We start from the raw sequence: 16,188 nt of genomic DNA on the forward strand, positions 1-16,188 counted from the left end.
AAGGTTCAGAACAAGGAAGTTGTACTGGAACATGTTTCCAGTAAGGAGCAGTTAGCAGATATATTCACCAAGCCTCTACCAAAGGCTTCATTTGCGTATTTAAGAGGTGAACTAGGGGTGCTGCCCCTTTAAGAGGTGAACTGAAAGTATGTAATCCACATTAGTTAGTTATTGCTATGTCCAAATTTTTTGAATTGATGTGTTGAAGGATGCTACTCCTTAGGGGAGCAACATAGTGGAACAGGAAAACTTGTGCCTCCACTTTGGCATTGTTGTCAAAGGGGGAGAAGATGTGAAGCGGAGAAGATATCCACAACAATGGGGAGAAGATGTGATGCAGAAAGCGAGATCTTTGTATATTGCCATCAATGCCAAAGGGGGAGATTGTTGGAATTTGTGTTGAGTATGTTGACATGATGATATTATGTTGTCATTGATGTCAATATGATTGAAGAGTGAACCAGCAATATGCTGAAATGAACCGATACAATGTGGTAAACCGGTATATTGAGCAATAGGTGAAGTGGTATGTTTGTCCAAGAGAATCGGTATGATGAAATGTGAACCGACATATGGAATGTTCTCTATGAGGACTGAACATGATATGACTACCGGTTGGTAGTCTTAGCTTAAGGGTTTCCGATTGAAGTATTCCAAGCCTGTGTGACTCAACTGATGACATTGTGTGATGAATTAGCATTGTAATGAAGATCCGATTGTGTTGCCATGTCAGCTCGAGCGTGTGAAGGATCTTGCATGAAGGAGATTGATCCTATCTACCTTGGGAATGTGTGAAGTCCCTGTAAACGGTGGAGAACATGTGATGGGTTACAAGCTGCCATGAAAACGGTGAAGAATGAACGATGGAGAATATCTTGAGATATGTTCAAGACTTTTGTATTCAAATGCAAAGTGTTCAATGGCCAGGATTGAACCGCTTGAATTGCTTAACCTAAATGTTTAGGGTTTAGGGTTTATGACACCGACCTATCTGTTTCCTATAAGGTTGATGTTGTGTTTCTTTTTGAGGTTGTTGGCAAATGGTGTGTGTATCTAAGTGAAAAGATACGTGATTCTTTCCAGACCAGATGAGATAAGAGGATTGATTCCTGCATTGTATGTGTGCAGAAGGAAGGAACTTAAGAGGATCTGCATTAGGCATTGAGTGCTATTATTAGATCATTGTAATACTTGTTGATCTTTAACCACTTCAACAGTTGGAAAATCCCTTAACTGGGTAGCTTTAATTAGCTTGTTGTAAATCCTTTAACAGGGTGACTCAAACTAATTGAGTTCTTGAAATCCTCTAACAAGGTAACCTTTAATAGGGCTTAACCCTTAATCAGGTATTTAGCCATCCCTTAACCGGGTGATCCCTAACAGGATCAGTTCCTAGCAAAACCTATTGAAATAGTCTTTAACCGGACTAGGCTCCTAATAGAGCGGACTTCTAAAGAGTTCAAAAGAAGCTTGTGGGTATTTATCCCCATTGTGGTTTTTCCCAGTTGGGTTTCCATGTGAAAAATCAGTGTGTCATGTGTAGTATTTTTCATGTGATGATTTATGTGATTTGTGTCTGAAGGTAAATCATGTTGAGCTAGCTGTTATTATATTTCTGATGATAGATTATCTATTCAAGCATAAGGGTGAAATGGAAGTGTAGTATTAAGTTGAGTGGAAAACTAAGTGATTAACCGGTTAACGCTTGTCACAGTCATTCCTAGCCTTACCGGTTACATTCTATTTTAGACCGGCTTTACTGTCTGTCAGACATTTACAGTGTTTGAAGTCAAACCGGTTCGGGAAAAGTTTTTGTGACTGTACTGATTCACTCCCCCCTCTTAGTACTGGTTTGGTACTTATTGTTCATCATTGAGTTATCAGAATAGATGACTCCTATGGATATGGATGAAGAATATTACTTGGATGAAGAATTGAAGACAACCCTTGAAAACCTGGAGAGTGTAGAGTCTGAGAATGAAGACTTAAAGGAGAATGTTAAGGTAGCAAATGAATGTGTGCAGAAGCTAAGAAATCAAATATAGAAGTTCAAAGAAAGGCATCGAGAATTCAACAGGGAATTGAAGCAAGAAAATGAGACTATTGTGAATCTAAAGTTTTAGGTTGAAGAAAGTACAAAGGTGGAAGAAACCTTGAAGGACATAATCAATCTAAAGACTAAAGAACATGGGAAGCTGGAACAAGAGTTATTGAAGGTGAAGAATGAAGCAAAAGTCAGTGAAAGTGGTGCATTATTGGACAAACTATTATCCATGCAAAAATCTCACAAGGATAAGGAAGGATTGGGTTCTCCTAGCGAATGCTTTAATGAAAAAAGTAAAGGAAAAGGAAAGATTGAAGATCTGAATAAACTTGAAGATTCAAATAAAGTTTGGAATCCAAGACCTACTATAAAAAGGCCTTTGATTCAACAACCTAATGCTCAAAGGTACTCATTTAATGGCTATTGTTTTCAATGCAATTATTTTGGACATAAAGCTGTAGATTGCAAGCACACTGCGAGTACAAATATTCAATGCTTTACATCTAGAAATTTTGATCATAAGGCTAAAAATTGCAACAATCAAGTCATGAATAGAAACTATAGACAATTTGAAAATGGAGTAAACATATCATTCATGAATAAGACCTTTTAGGGTTATTGTCACATATGCTATAAATTTGGTCACAAAGCTAATAAGTGCAGATCTAGAACAAATTCAATAAATTCAAGACAAAGGAATGTAAAATGTTACAAGTGCAACAAGTATGGACATATTGATAACAAATGTAGGAATATGAATTCTTCGATAAAATATAATGAACTTAAGAAGAAGAATTCTATGATTTGGAGAAAGAAAGAGACAATCGAGTCTGTTGCACTTGAGTTCGATGTTGGTGCTTCTTCCTCTAAAAAATGATCCGGTAGCTTCGACTTAGGGGGAGCTTCAAAGAGAAATCTATTTGTACCCCCTTGAGTGAAAGAGATGCATGTGGTGGATTATGTTGCTGATGTTGTTATATGGTCTGGTCGATTGCGTATGTTGAAGTGTAAAATTCAGTTGATGTCACTATGATAAGATAGTTTTTGGTGGAAAACCCTAGGCACACTGAACAAGGTAAATATATAATTTTTGAGTTAGTTTTGCATCATGCGTTGAAGAATTTAAAGAGAAGAGCAATTGGAGAGTAGAAGGAGTTTTAGAGTGAAGTTTGCATAAAAAATATTTATCACATATTTTCTCTATGGATTCAAAGAAATTTGTTGCAGATGAGTCTAGCAGTAAGAGTGTTCAGAAAATTGAAAATGTGCAATTAAAAGAATACAATCATGAGAAAATAATTTTTTTGGGAAATTCCTTGTCGAGTGAAAGATTGCAGAAAATCAGAGGTTTGAGGCATAAAGGCTTGGATGTTTGGAGTCACTTTTTGTGGTGTGTAGATGAAGACATGATTAATTTATTTTGAATTGTATCGAAGATGACTATATGATGCTAGATAAGTCATATCACATTTCGAAGGAAGTAATTCTTGTAGTTTCTAGTTTGTGTGATAATGGACCCCTTCTAGTGAAGAAATCAATCAAGAACAAAGAAGTTGAAACCCTAGCCGACATCATAGGTGATAAATGGGCTTTAATAATCGACACTATCATTGACCCTATTATAAGTTATGTTCCATATGGAATTTATTATAAAATCTATTTCAGAAATAGAAAAGGATCTACTTCGGCAAGTGTAGTGTATATTTCTCATCAAATGGTGAAAGAAAGCAAAAAAAAATGATTTGTGTGAATTGTTGTGAGCACAATTAGTAGAAAACATTAAGATTATAAAATTTCAGGGATATTCATTCCAATTTGGTTCTTTGATTGTATGCTTAATGCTTTATTTCACAAAAGCTTCATCCTTGAAGGATAATATAGTATGGAAATGAAATGTCTTTGTTGGAAAATAATTTTTTAGATATCTATCTTGTTTGGATGATAAAGATCAGGCATGTGAGAATTACTTTATAAACCTTCAGAAGAAGTTGTTCTCTAGTCCAGTTCCTAGCAATATTAGTGTTCATGAGGAGAGTGCCTCCTTCGACAATAGAAGTTTGAAAATAAGAGTTGTTGTGTCTTCTCTGAAATAGAAGAAGAAGATGAAAGGTCAAAAAGGAAAATAGATTATTTTCCTAGATGATCCGAAACCATCTTCAGTGGCTAAGGGAAAATTGGCTTTAGTTGAAGAAAGTAAAGAGGAAGATGACCCCTGTAGTGTTGAGAACATTATGAGTATTCTTAAGGAAGCTGATGGATTGAAGAATATTGGAGATTTATGGTTTGAGTGACCTTCTTATGATTAGGATCAAATTGAAGATGTTCTGGTTGACCACTTGGTCTAGAACAATATTGCTCTTGGTGATCTTGCAGAAATCTTATTGGATGTTCTTTGTCGAGTCCTTAAAGATCGTTTGAAGAAGCCTCTTGAGGCAGTACCTTTTGCAAATGATGAAATTCTAGATGATATGGAAAAGATATGTGCATATGCTCAAAAAGAGATTATTATAAGATGATAAGAACACATGAGAGATTGTGCTGCACAAGTAGGTAGAGTATACAAATATTATCTCTAGTGGTCGACAGCTATTGAAAAATTTAAAGATAAGATTGACTCTATTAAATCTAAGTTGAATTCCATGGGCAAATCATCTAATTTTTCAGTGATATGGATGGTGAACAAAGGAAGAAAATCAATTCTCTATAGTCAGATCTTGTATTCTATTAGAGGTAGAAAGAAGATGTGGTGAAAGTTTTCTTAAAGGTAAAAGAAATTGTTGAGGCTAGGTTAGAACATCTTTTCGGTCTCTTTATTGAAGCTGAGAAGTGTGTGCGAAATCCTACTTTTCTTGGTTCCTTATCAGAAGAAGTTGATGAAATAATCAAGAATGATACATTGAGTTTGAGTCTTCATTTGGCAATGAATTCTTGGAAGACTTTCTTTCCAAAATTGAAGAAGTATAAGAGAATCTTTTAGAAGCGTGAGTGAAGCATTCTTTCTTTTGTAGTACAAATCTTTCTGGTAACCTATTTTTTTTATTGTTACCCTTTGTACTTGATGTAAAAGGGGGGGAAATATTGTGTATCAGGAGAAATATTAAGTTTTGTAAGGAAGCATTATCTAAGGGGGGGTTATGACAAGTTTTTGATTCAAGTATTTTTTCATCAATGACAAAGGGGGAGATTGTTAGATATAATTGTCTTAGTTGTCATTAATGTCAAACCAGGTGATCCAAATTGGTTTGGATGTGTTGTAAAACAATGGAAGATAAGTATGTACGTTGCAGATAGAAAAATCTACTTGTTGCTAATATGTTGCAGTCATATTTATTTCTCTAGAAATATGTTTTGTCAGTATAAGGACACATTTATCTTAATGAAAGAGATTTGGTGTTGGTTGTGACAATTGTTTTCATGCTTCGGTCATTCATGCAATCTAACAATATTCAGTTAACTTATCTTAGAAGTGCAGTTCTCTATTTTTGTGTAGATATGGTTTTACATTTTTTTTATATGATTATGGTCATTAGTTGAGATTGTTGTACTCATGGTTTTGGTTATCTATAAGTCATGCTTCAGATGCTGTGCTCCAGAAGTGTATTCGACTATATATTATTGAGCAGATCTTCATGCTCTGAATTTTCCTCTGGTTTCTTAATTTTTGATAATAATATTTTGGTGGTTTGTTGTTTATGTCTTTAAAATTGTAATGGTGAGTTGGATTATGATCATGAATTTCTAGTAGCCTGTTATTATGGTATCTCGAGGACAGTCTCTTTCCAAGTCAGGCCGACCTTGGAAGATTATGTTATTGTTTTGCTCTGGTGTTTGTAGTGCGTAAATTGATTGTTGAAATGTCATCTGGGAAAATGTTGTTAAGGCCAACATATTGAAACTTCCTCTATACCATCTTTCAAGAAATACTTCAACATCTCCACAAGACAATTCAACAATATCAGAACAAATAAATACTCTTTCTTGCATATTGAAACTTCAACTACACCATCCTTCAACATCAATGACAACACAAGTAGGAATACCAAAACATGTAAATACTCCTTACTGCATATTGAAACTTTCACTACACCATCCTTAATTTAACATTAATGACAACTCAAGACAAGTTGACATTGATGACAATAAAACACAACAATTGAAATTTCCAACAATTAGTTCTTGTCATTTGATTCTGACCCCATCAATTAAATATGACCATTGGAGGTCAGCCTAATTTATGAAATACCTTGGGAACCTTATATAGGAGCATCTTTCCCAATTCATTGTCATCCTACATTATCACTCAAGCATTCAAGCACATCCTATAGCAAGTCTTATGAGAAAAATTCTTTAGAGCTAATCATTATAGAGCAGTAAGTTACAACAATCTTCATGCAAGTGTGTTTTCGTTATATATTTTTTTATGCCTTGTCATGTGATGTTATTGCATCAACATTTGGGTCTCATTCAAAGAGAATTGCATCATCATCAGAAACAACAACATCAAGCTTGAGGTATAATATTGTGTATCCAACATTTTACTTCAAAGCTTTCCTTTCTATCTATTTTCATTAAAGGGTTAATTCCAAACTCAAGGTTTAACTGATGAAAACCCTATCAACACAACACCATCTTTACTCTCTTTTATATGCAAATCATAGGTTTAGCAATAAAAGAATACATATCTAGAAAGTACAAAATGAAGATTTTGAAGAAGTAGAAAACCTTGGACAATGGCAATCATTGAACAATGTTTGGCACTTTTCATACAAAATTTGAGGATGTTATAAGTGACATCCTAATCCTGAATCTATTATCAATATTTACATATGATACCTTCAAGACTAAGTTGTGTAACCTCAAAGTCTGAAACTTTTGGGCTCAAATTTTAGGCACAAGTTCCTTTCTAATTCCAATTTTCATATCTATATTTAGACTCTACATATTTGATCTAAAATCACTATTTATGCCAAATACTCTCAATTGTGCATCATTATTCCTAGTTCTCACTTTCTATCATCAAATCCAAATCATAAGCACAAATAATAATCAAATCATTAGTGCCCAACTCTTTCAATAGGTCTAAATTTGGGCCTATTGATTATTCTTCAATGTATTTATGTGGTAAATGAGTTTCATTCCTATTTTACATAATCAAGCTAGTAAATATTTGTTGGCATGATTGGCATAACTGATGCATATGAAGAATGATGACTGAATTGGTAAAGGACTATTTGTGATGACATTGTGATGAAGAGATTGAGATTGCATGACTTTGATCAGTTATTTGTGTTGTCATTGATGGCAACTGATGTTTACCAAGTCATATTTTGTCATCTAAGTCTTTTTGGTCTACTGAAAATGCCTTATCGGTATTGAAGACAATGAACTGGGAATTAGGACCTTAACCGCTAAACATGGAAATGTTTAAATTAGATTTGGCGATTGGTGATGATTGAAGTGTTGCAGTTTGGAATGTGAGTTTGTATCATTGTAATATGTATCTGGCCATAACTGCATCATGTTTTGGTTATCAAAAATCATGTTTATGATTTCTATTGTATTTTTTCTAGGGTTTAAGAAGGGTTTAAGGACCGGTAAAGAATTCTCTTAATCGATAATGATTTTTGGTTTGGTAGTGATATCAAGTTCAAATATTAGTGATCATGTGGCATAAACCGCGTGAAGTGTTTGAATGATGTTTTGACACGTTTGAAGGGTGAATTTCTTGGGAATATGCGAAGCGCTTAGAAGAGTGTTCTAAGGGTTTGACTTTGTATCAGATCAAGATGCAATGATCATTTAATGATTGTAATTGATTTGTAATTGATTGTAATGATCCATATGATGATCAATGATGATCTGTAATGAGTTGTAAAGATCTATGATGATCTATGTCGTAAGTCTTAGGGTTTTGTAACCAACTAAGTTGTAAAGGTTATTTATGTCAGTACAATTGATGTTTGTTGTGTCGATGGTTTTGATAAGAGTGTGAAGCCGAGCCAGAGTATGAGATCTGCTAGAGAGTAGCAGATTTAGAGCAAGAATTGGATCTGATCAAGCAAGCAATTAAGTGCTATACCCAAATCATTCATGATTGTTCTCTAACAATTACAACAATAAAATCTCTTAACCGAGTAGGTCCTAACATGCCTTACATTGTAAATCCCTTAACTGGGTAGCTCAACATCTGAGTGTTAAATCCTCTTACAAGGTTGATCCTAACAGGTCAAAGCTCCTAACAAGGCTCAATATCTAAATCCCTTAACCAGGTGACTCCTAACAGAGTCTGCTCCTAACAGGGTATCTTTGTAAGCTTCTAACTGGGCTAGGCTCCTAATAGGGTGCATTCCGAAAGAGTGCATAATTTTTGTAGGTACCAATTCCCACAGTGGTTTTTCCCTATTTGGGTTTCAATGTGAAAAAAATGGTGTTCATATGGTGAATGTTTTTATGTGCTGTTATATTTTACTTTCAGTTTATGCATGTCGATGAACACTTAATGAGCAGTTATGATAAACTGGTTTAACAGTTGGTTATTTGTGATTACCAGTAATGGTAAAGAGTTTATTACTGTTTTATGATTGATTTGGTGAAGTTTTGCAAGTTCAAGTTTTAAGTTTGAAATTGTTGTTAATACTGATTCACCCTCCTCTTAATATTAACTAGATCCTCTAAGATTAACATTACCCACCATTAATTCTGGAATCTAAGGCGTGTTACCGGGGTACCTGTTAAGCAGGATAGCAATTTGGCCTTTGTTAGGTTTCATCATTTAAGGGATGCTACCTCATGGCTCTTGACTAATATTTACGCCCCTAATAATAGACTAGGTAGATGTAAATTCTGGAAGAAGTTGGAGGCCATCCTGTCTCTTTTTAAGGATGAAATGTGGATGGTCATGGGGGACTTCAACACCCCTCTCCATGAAAAAGAGAAGTTTGGAGGTGTCCCCTCTTAGTTAGATAATAGAATGGATCTTTTGAACTTTATCAATAACTAGGGTCTGCATGATATTGATCTCCAAGGTGCTAATTTTACTTGGACCAACCGTGGGGTGGTGGAAGATCTTATTCAAGTTAGACTTGATAGGGCCCCTATTTCTAATGATTGGTTTAACCATTATCAGTGCTACCTATCAACATTTTATAGGATTGGTTCTAACCACTTTCCTGTTGTTTTTGCTGATGAGAATATAAGTTTTATAAGAAACTTCCCATTTAGATTTGAAAGGATGTGGTTGGACCATCCTAACCTTGAGAAGACCATTGAGAAGTGGTGGTCTATTGATGTCAAAGGTACCCCGATGTATAGAATGGCAAAAAAATTAAGGTATGTGAAAGATAATATAAATAAATGGAACAAGGAAGTTTTTGGGGGATCTTTTTGCTGCCAAGTCCAAAACCTACCTTGAGCTTAGGGAAATACATGATAAAATCCAAACCAGCGGATATAATGAAGTATCCATCAGGGAGGAAAATGAAGTGCTTGTTAAGTATCATAAGATTATTAGAAGAGAAGAATTTTGGAAACAACGGTTCATATCTCTTTGGCTTAATGTTGGGGACAAAAATACCAGGTTCATCCATATGACTACTATGAAACATAAGGCTGCAAATAAGATCTCAAAGTTGAGAATTGGTGGTATTGAAACCAAGAAGGACGACGAGATTGGGAATGAAGCCAGGAGTTTTTACTAATCTCTTCTCTCAGAGGATTGTGGTCTGGATGATCATTCTCAGAGGGCCCTCTTAGAGACCATTCCTTCCATCATTAATGATGTTTAGAACAAGGCTTTGGTGGCCATCCCCTCTAAGGAGGAAGTTAAGAAAATGGTTTTCTCCTTTGATGGCAATAAAGCCTTGGGTTTGGATGGGTTTCTGCTCTTCTTCTTTCAAGCCTTTTGGAACATTCTCAAATTAGATGTGGTTAAAGGTGTGCAAGAATTTTTTGTGGCTAGGATTATCTTAAAGGAACGCAATGCTACTTTTCTAGTCCTAATTCCCAAATGTCTTGCGGCTGATTCTATGGATAAGTTTCATCTGATAAGATTATGCAATTCTTTCTATAAAATTATCTCGAAGGTGGTTACTGATAGACTGCTTATGATTCTCCCATCTATAATATCGTTCCAATAGAGTGGCTTCATTCCTGGCAAACAAATCCTTGATTCTATCTTTACTATTCATGAAAACATTCACTCACTAGTGGAATCGAAGAAACAAGGCTTCTTGATGAAGTTGGACTTATCTAAAGCCTATGATCGTGTGGACTAGGGCTTCTTGGGTAAGGTGCTTGATGCTTTTGGCTTCTGTGATAGGTTAATTTAGTTGATTGGTCAACTTATCTTGACTCCTTCTTTCTCTATCATTGTGAATAGTGTTCCTTCCCCCTTCTTTAAAACTTCTAGGGGCATCAGGAAAGGGGATCCCATCTCCCCCATTCTCTTCATTATTTTGGCTGAATGTCTGGGTAGATTTATTAGCAAATTTGTTTCTTAGGGGCTTTTGTTAGGAATCTCCCCCTCTTTTGGTTTCAAAGCCTATTCCTACCAACAATTTGTTGATGATACCATTTTGATGGGCACCTCTTCGATCAAAGAAGCTTCTACTATGAAGAAACTTCTCAAAACTTATAGTTCTGCTTCGGGTCAAATGATTAATTGGGAGAAAAGATTTGTTTTCTTCTTCAACACCCCGAAGAACATACATATTAGGATGGCCCAGATCCTTGGTTTCCAAATTGGAAAGCCCCCTTCTATTTACCTGAGACTTCCTCTTGGCACGAAACCTATGGAATTGTTTTGGAACAGTCTTGTTGATAGATTTAGTAGGAAGCTGGCTGGTTGAAAAGGTACCCTTCTTAGTCAAGCTGGTAAAATCCATCTTTTAAAATATTCTCTCCAGAGTCTTCTTGTTTATGCTTTAATCCTTTTCCAAATTCTTGGAAAATTTGTAGATTCTATTGAGAAAATTTAGAAAGCTTTCCTTTGGTCTGGGGTTGAGGAGAAGAAGAGAGTTGCCCTCATTGCTTGGGAAAATATCTACAAACCCAAAAAGGTGGGGGGTCTAGGTTTAAGAAATATTAGAACACTGAACAAGACCCTTCTAGCCAAACAAATCTGGAGAATCTATTAGGGAAATGGAGAGTGGAATGATATCTGGAAGGCTAAGTACTTACGTGTGGTCCCTACCATGGAATATTTTCTTGCCTTTGATCAGATATCGAGTGACTCTACTATTTGGAACAATTTTATCCATGCTAAAGGTATAGTTAGTATAGGAAAAGTTTGGGCCATAGGTAATGGAAGGAAGGTGGATTTCTCGGATGATGCCTAGATTGGAGGAGCCCCTCTCAATAATTGTGTTTCTCAGATGATCATCCAGACATGTAAGGAGAAGTTCAGTGTTAAAGTTGCTGACTACTGGAGAGATCAAAAGTGGGTGGACCTCAACTCCATTGATTCCAACCTAAAGTAGGTAAACTTAGTGATCAACCAAGCAATTTTAAATCCTAGAAGGGAGGACCACATGGTGTGGAGTGGTACCTCTTCAGGGATTTATTCTGTGTCATATGTTGTCCTTATCTTGGCTCAATCTCAAGACCCTAGCCCCTGCTGGGCTAATGCCCAACATCAAGGTTTGACTCCTAAAATTAATATTTTTTAATGGATTTTTTCACAAAATAAGATACTAACCATAGATAACTTGAGAAAGAGGGGTTTCAACATCCCCAACAAATGCTATCTTTGTCTCAATGATGAGGAATCTGTGAACCACATTTTTATACACTGTCCTTATGTCCAACCTATATGGGCTATATTTTTTCAACATTGGGGTTTGAATTGGGTGTTCTCAGAGGAGATTCAAGACTGTTTCAGGAGTTGGTACTGCATTACAAACTATTCAACTATAAGAAATTTATGGAAGTTTTTCTTTCCACATATCCTTTAGGGTATTTGGAAAGAGAGGAATAAAAAAATCTTCAGGAATGATATTAAACCCTTTGAGGTGGTCTAGGCCAAGATAAAATATAATTTTGTTGTGAATGTGATGGCTAGGGGAGAGTATTACTGCAATAGTAAGGAAGAATTTAATTTTTCTCAAGAGTTGGAACATCCCAGCCTACACGGACACCAACACCAACCAAATCAAAAGGAGTATGTGCAACTGGTCTTTCCCCCCTAATGATTGGTTTAAGGCTAACTTTGATGGGGCTGCTAAAGGGAACCTAGGGCTAGCTAGTTGTGGTGGAGTTATCTGGAATGGTACTGGCTTTTTTATTGGGGTGGTGGCCTTTCCCTTGGGGATTCAGATTAATCATCTAGCTGAAGCTATGGGCGCCCTCCAAGCTATTAAATTAGCACATAATTTGGGTGTCAAACTGTTATTGCTGGAAGGGGATTCTAAAAAACTTATCAATTGCCTGCTTGGTAAATACCAACCCTTGTGGACGATTAAAAATATCATCAATTTGGCTAGGGAGATGCTTGAGGGGTTCGATCAGTGTTACATTTATCATGATTATAGAGAGGCCAACATGAGTGTTGACTGGGCCACTAATGAGGCAGTACAGAACAGGAAAATAAAAATCTAGAATAGCGAGGGGGAGATCCCCTGAGTGGCACATGACATCTTAATTTATGAAACATATCATGGTAAGTAAGGATGGATTTGAAATCATTTCTCGAGATGATAGGGGATATTGTGGTAGCAGGTTTCAGTTTTGTATGCAGTCGAGAAGGAGGTACATTAATAATTGTCGGATCACCTCACATGCTTTGTGGGTGCTTTTTTCCTTATCGAGCAAAAGTATTAGAAATATCCATTGGCTTCTAGTGGTTTCTTCCCTACTAATTAGAAAGTCCATAGTGAAGAGTGGTATTTGCAGGAAATCACAGTTGATAGAAATCGATAACTAAATGGATGGAAATCGCAAGAGAACAAAAAAATTGATAAATGGTGGGACCATCCTCAGGTCTGGGCTATGCTACAAGAAGCTAAGATGATTGATTTTATGGAGAGAATGCAAGAGAAATGACCAAAAATTACATGGATTTTTAAAAAGGGATGGAATAAAGGCACATTGACCATTGGCAGTAGGCAGGTCAAGGTGAATGAAACCATGATCGCTGAGGCTACGGGTCTACCGATGGATGGTATCAAGTTCTATAGGGATAGGAAGTTGTTCAATGCTGCAGTGAAGAAATTCCGTAAGGATGAGGAGGAGAAAGCCAAACTGGTGAAGGGAAGCCATACTTACTACTCGCCGAGGGTAATTAAGTTGATTTGGTGATGGGTATTATTTGCTATTATGGAATTTATCACATTAGATGGGAGATTTACTAGGGTTTACAACTATCATTTTGTTATTCTCAAAGATTTTCGGTATAAAGAAAAAAATTTCATCCCATATTATTTGTTCTGTACCCTCAATGTTGGGATAAAGGATGCTATCTCCAACCCCAAAACCAATCCTGCTATACATGAGGGTCTGATTGTGATTTTGTACAATCACATCAAGAATACCACCATCCATTTGAACATTGTAGAGGTTTCTGAGTTGCAAGAGGAATTGAAAGAATTAGATGATGATGATGATGGTGAAGGTTATGACACAGAAGCTGATGTTGAGGATGACCCCCAAATAACTAGGTCGAGCAAGAGAAGAAGAAAAACAAGGAAAGAGAATCAGAGAAAAGGGTCAGCCAAAATGAAGCAGAAGGGGGAGGATGATGATAGCTGGTATGAGGAGGAAGATGAGACTGGGGATGTTATGGATACTGAGAGCGAGGAGGTCCAAATCCTCTCCAGCCAAAAGCATAAAAGGAAAACTCTGAAAAATGAGGATGTGCAAGCTAAGAACCGTTTGCCCTTCTTGATTGGTTCTAAGGATAAGGTTCTAGCTAGGGAGGACATTGCCATGAAGGAAGCTAAGAGTATAGATGTGAGGGAGGTGGGTCTGGAGGTGAATTTGGATCCTGTGGGAGACAAGGTCCAGGAAGGCTCCCATCTAGATATTGACCTTTGCATCAAAAATGGTACGAATAGCTTCAACAAAGTTTTCCTTTGGGTTCAGAAGGAAATTGCAAGCATAAAAGCTAATCAAACCCAGGAAGCTAGCAAAATTGAGACTTTAGAGGCTATTGGCACTGGTAAATTGAACTCCCTCCCTAATTGTTTAAGTGAACTTACCAAAACAATCAGTAATGCTGAGGATATCATTAACGCTCAACATAGTAGCTTCCAAATCCTGGAGAACAGAGCTGGGGCTATTGAAAAAAGGCTGGAAGGGGTTGAGAACATGCTCAAGAAGATTGGGGAGCAGGGTCATAAGATCTTGAAGGCCACCTCTGCAAGTATGAAGGTTCTTATCAGTAAGATTGATAGTGACCAAGGGGATAAGGCCTTAGCAAACATTACTAAGGTGAAGGAAGACACTTTTGAAGATAAGGAGATTAGTCATGGTAGAAGAACTTGCACGAGCACCAGAAAAAAGAAAAGCCAAAGCAGGGAGATTGAGGAAATCAAATAGATTACTGATAACATGGAGCAACTAGAGCTGGAAGTTGCTGAGTTGCTGAAGAACTTTACCTAGCCTTGGCTTTTTCTCTGTTAGTCCTATTTGTTGTTTGTTGTCTTTCTATTGCTGGCCTTTTGTTTACTGGTTAGCTATCTTTTATATGTTTTCTATCTCTGGCTTTTTGTAGTGCTTTAATGCCTATCTTTTGATCTTTTGTTGTAATGGGTTTTAGGGGCCCATCAAAACCTATTTTCCCTTAATAAAAAACATTACCCACCATTACAAAAAGTATCTGATGATATAGAATGCCCTCATGAAGATACAATTTCACTTCACATTTGGGTTGCTCCAATGATACAATATATAATATATCAATTCTTGGACCTTAATATTTCTTACAACCTTTTCTTCAATTGTCCATGAATACATGCCATGAAGGCTATTCCCTCCACCTTCCATTAATGCCTTAAGTTTCCTTATGATGGAACTAAGACTATAAAAGTAGGCGATCTTGACCCCTTTGAATATTGTAAAAATTTGAAAGGAACTTCCGAATGTCAAGTTTCCATCAATGGTGAGGCATTCTCTTCTTGATCTACTTAGATCGACCCACTTTTAATATCTAAGAAATCCATCCCATCCACTTCCATTCTTGCAATCAAGGTCCAATTCCATAACAAGGGGTGTGGTGAGTAAGATATTAGTGAGTTCTTTTGCATTCACAAGCTACTCACCATCACGTAGATCATATGGGAAATCTCACCTAACACATCAAAATCTGAAGGTTGTAATACAATTTATACCCACTAGCTTCTCAAAATGGGATGACTAGAGAAAATATAGAAGAGGAAATATCCCAATGGCTATATAAATATGAGGAATATGAAGAACTTGATAAGCTACCCATTGTGAAATATGGTAAAGGCTTCTATATAATAGAATACAGGGGATATGATGGTCATAGTTGCTTTGGACTTCAAAAATAAGGCATCAAGGAACCTATTCAACCTACTAGCAATCCTAAGTATAAAGGGCTTGGGTGTGGATCATTTAAACATATGAACTCTAATACTAAGTTAATCCTTAGTAGGGAAGTTAATGCTTCTCCTATAGTCAAGGTTTATAATGAGGGCACCTACACAAACTCTTATGTGCACATCAATATATTCTAGGAATTGGAAGATTCATTTGTATTTACCTTAATTGCCACATCCATTGCTTGTACACAAACCAATGATAACCTCTCATTAGTCCACCCACAAATAATTAATTTGGATTAATGAGGACCTATGAGTATCTCAATATTACAACATAATTTGGTGAGTATGCCAATCCTTCTATTCACAAAAATCAAGAAGAGGTCTCCTAGTGAAAACTGAAAGACACTCTTAGACCATGAAATAGTAAAAATAAAGGACGTATTTGAAGGTGAAAACATTTCTAAGTTGCCTAAAGATGGAAGGATTTATACACTCCCTCCCAATAAATAAATATCACCACTTGTTGATAAATTAGAAGAGATCAACATCAACACATCAAACAGTATACATCTTTGCCAAAAAAGTGAGTAGACATTCCTTATTTCGAGTCCACAATTGTCCAACGAAGCTAAGATAATGTGGGGA

General features: G+C 36.3%; 1 protein-coding gene across 1 annotated transcript; it reads left to right on the top strand.

Annotated features, from left to right (window-relative positions):
* The first annotated feature begins 1,889 nt into the window (after positions 1 to 1,889).
* LOC131043665 (intracellular protein transport protein USO1-like) lies at positions 1,890 to 14,575 on the top strand. The gene is made up of 4 exons (XM_057976899.2): positions 1,890 to 2,003; positions 2,124 to 2,449; positions 13,141 to 13,315; positions 13,490 to 14,575. Exons 1-4 carry the CDS (start codon positions 1,890 to 1,892, stop codon positions 14,573 to 14,575), a joined length of 1,701 nt encoding a protein of 566 aa, XP_057832882.2.
* The last annotated feature ends 1,613 nt before the right edge of the window (positions 14,576 to 16,188 follow it).

This window comes from Cryptomeria japonica, chromosome 6 (assembly GCF_030272615.1).
Source record: "Cryptomeria japonica chromosome 6, Sugi_1.0, whole genome shotgun sequence".
NCBI classification, from domain to species: Eukaryota; Viridiplantae; Streptophyta; class Pinopsida; order Cupressales; family Cupressaceae; genus Cryptomeria; species Cryptomeria japonica.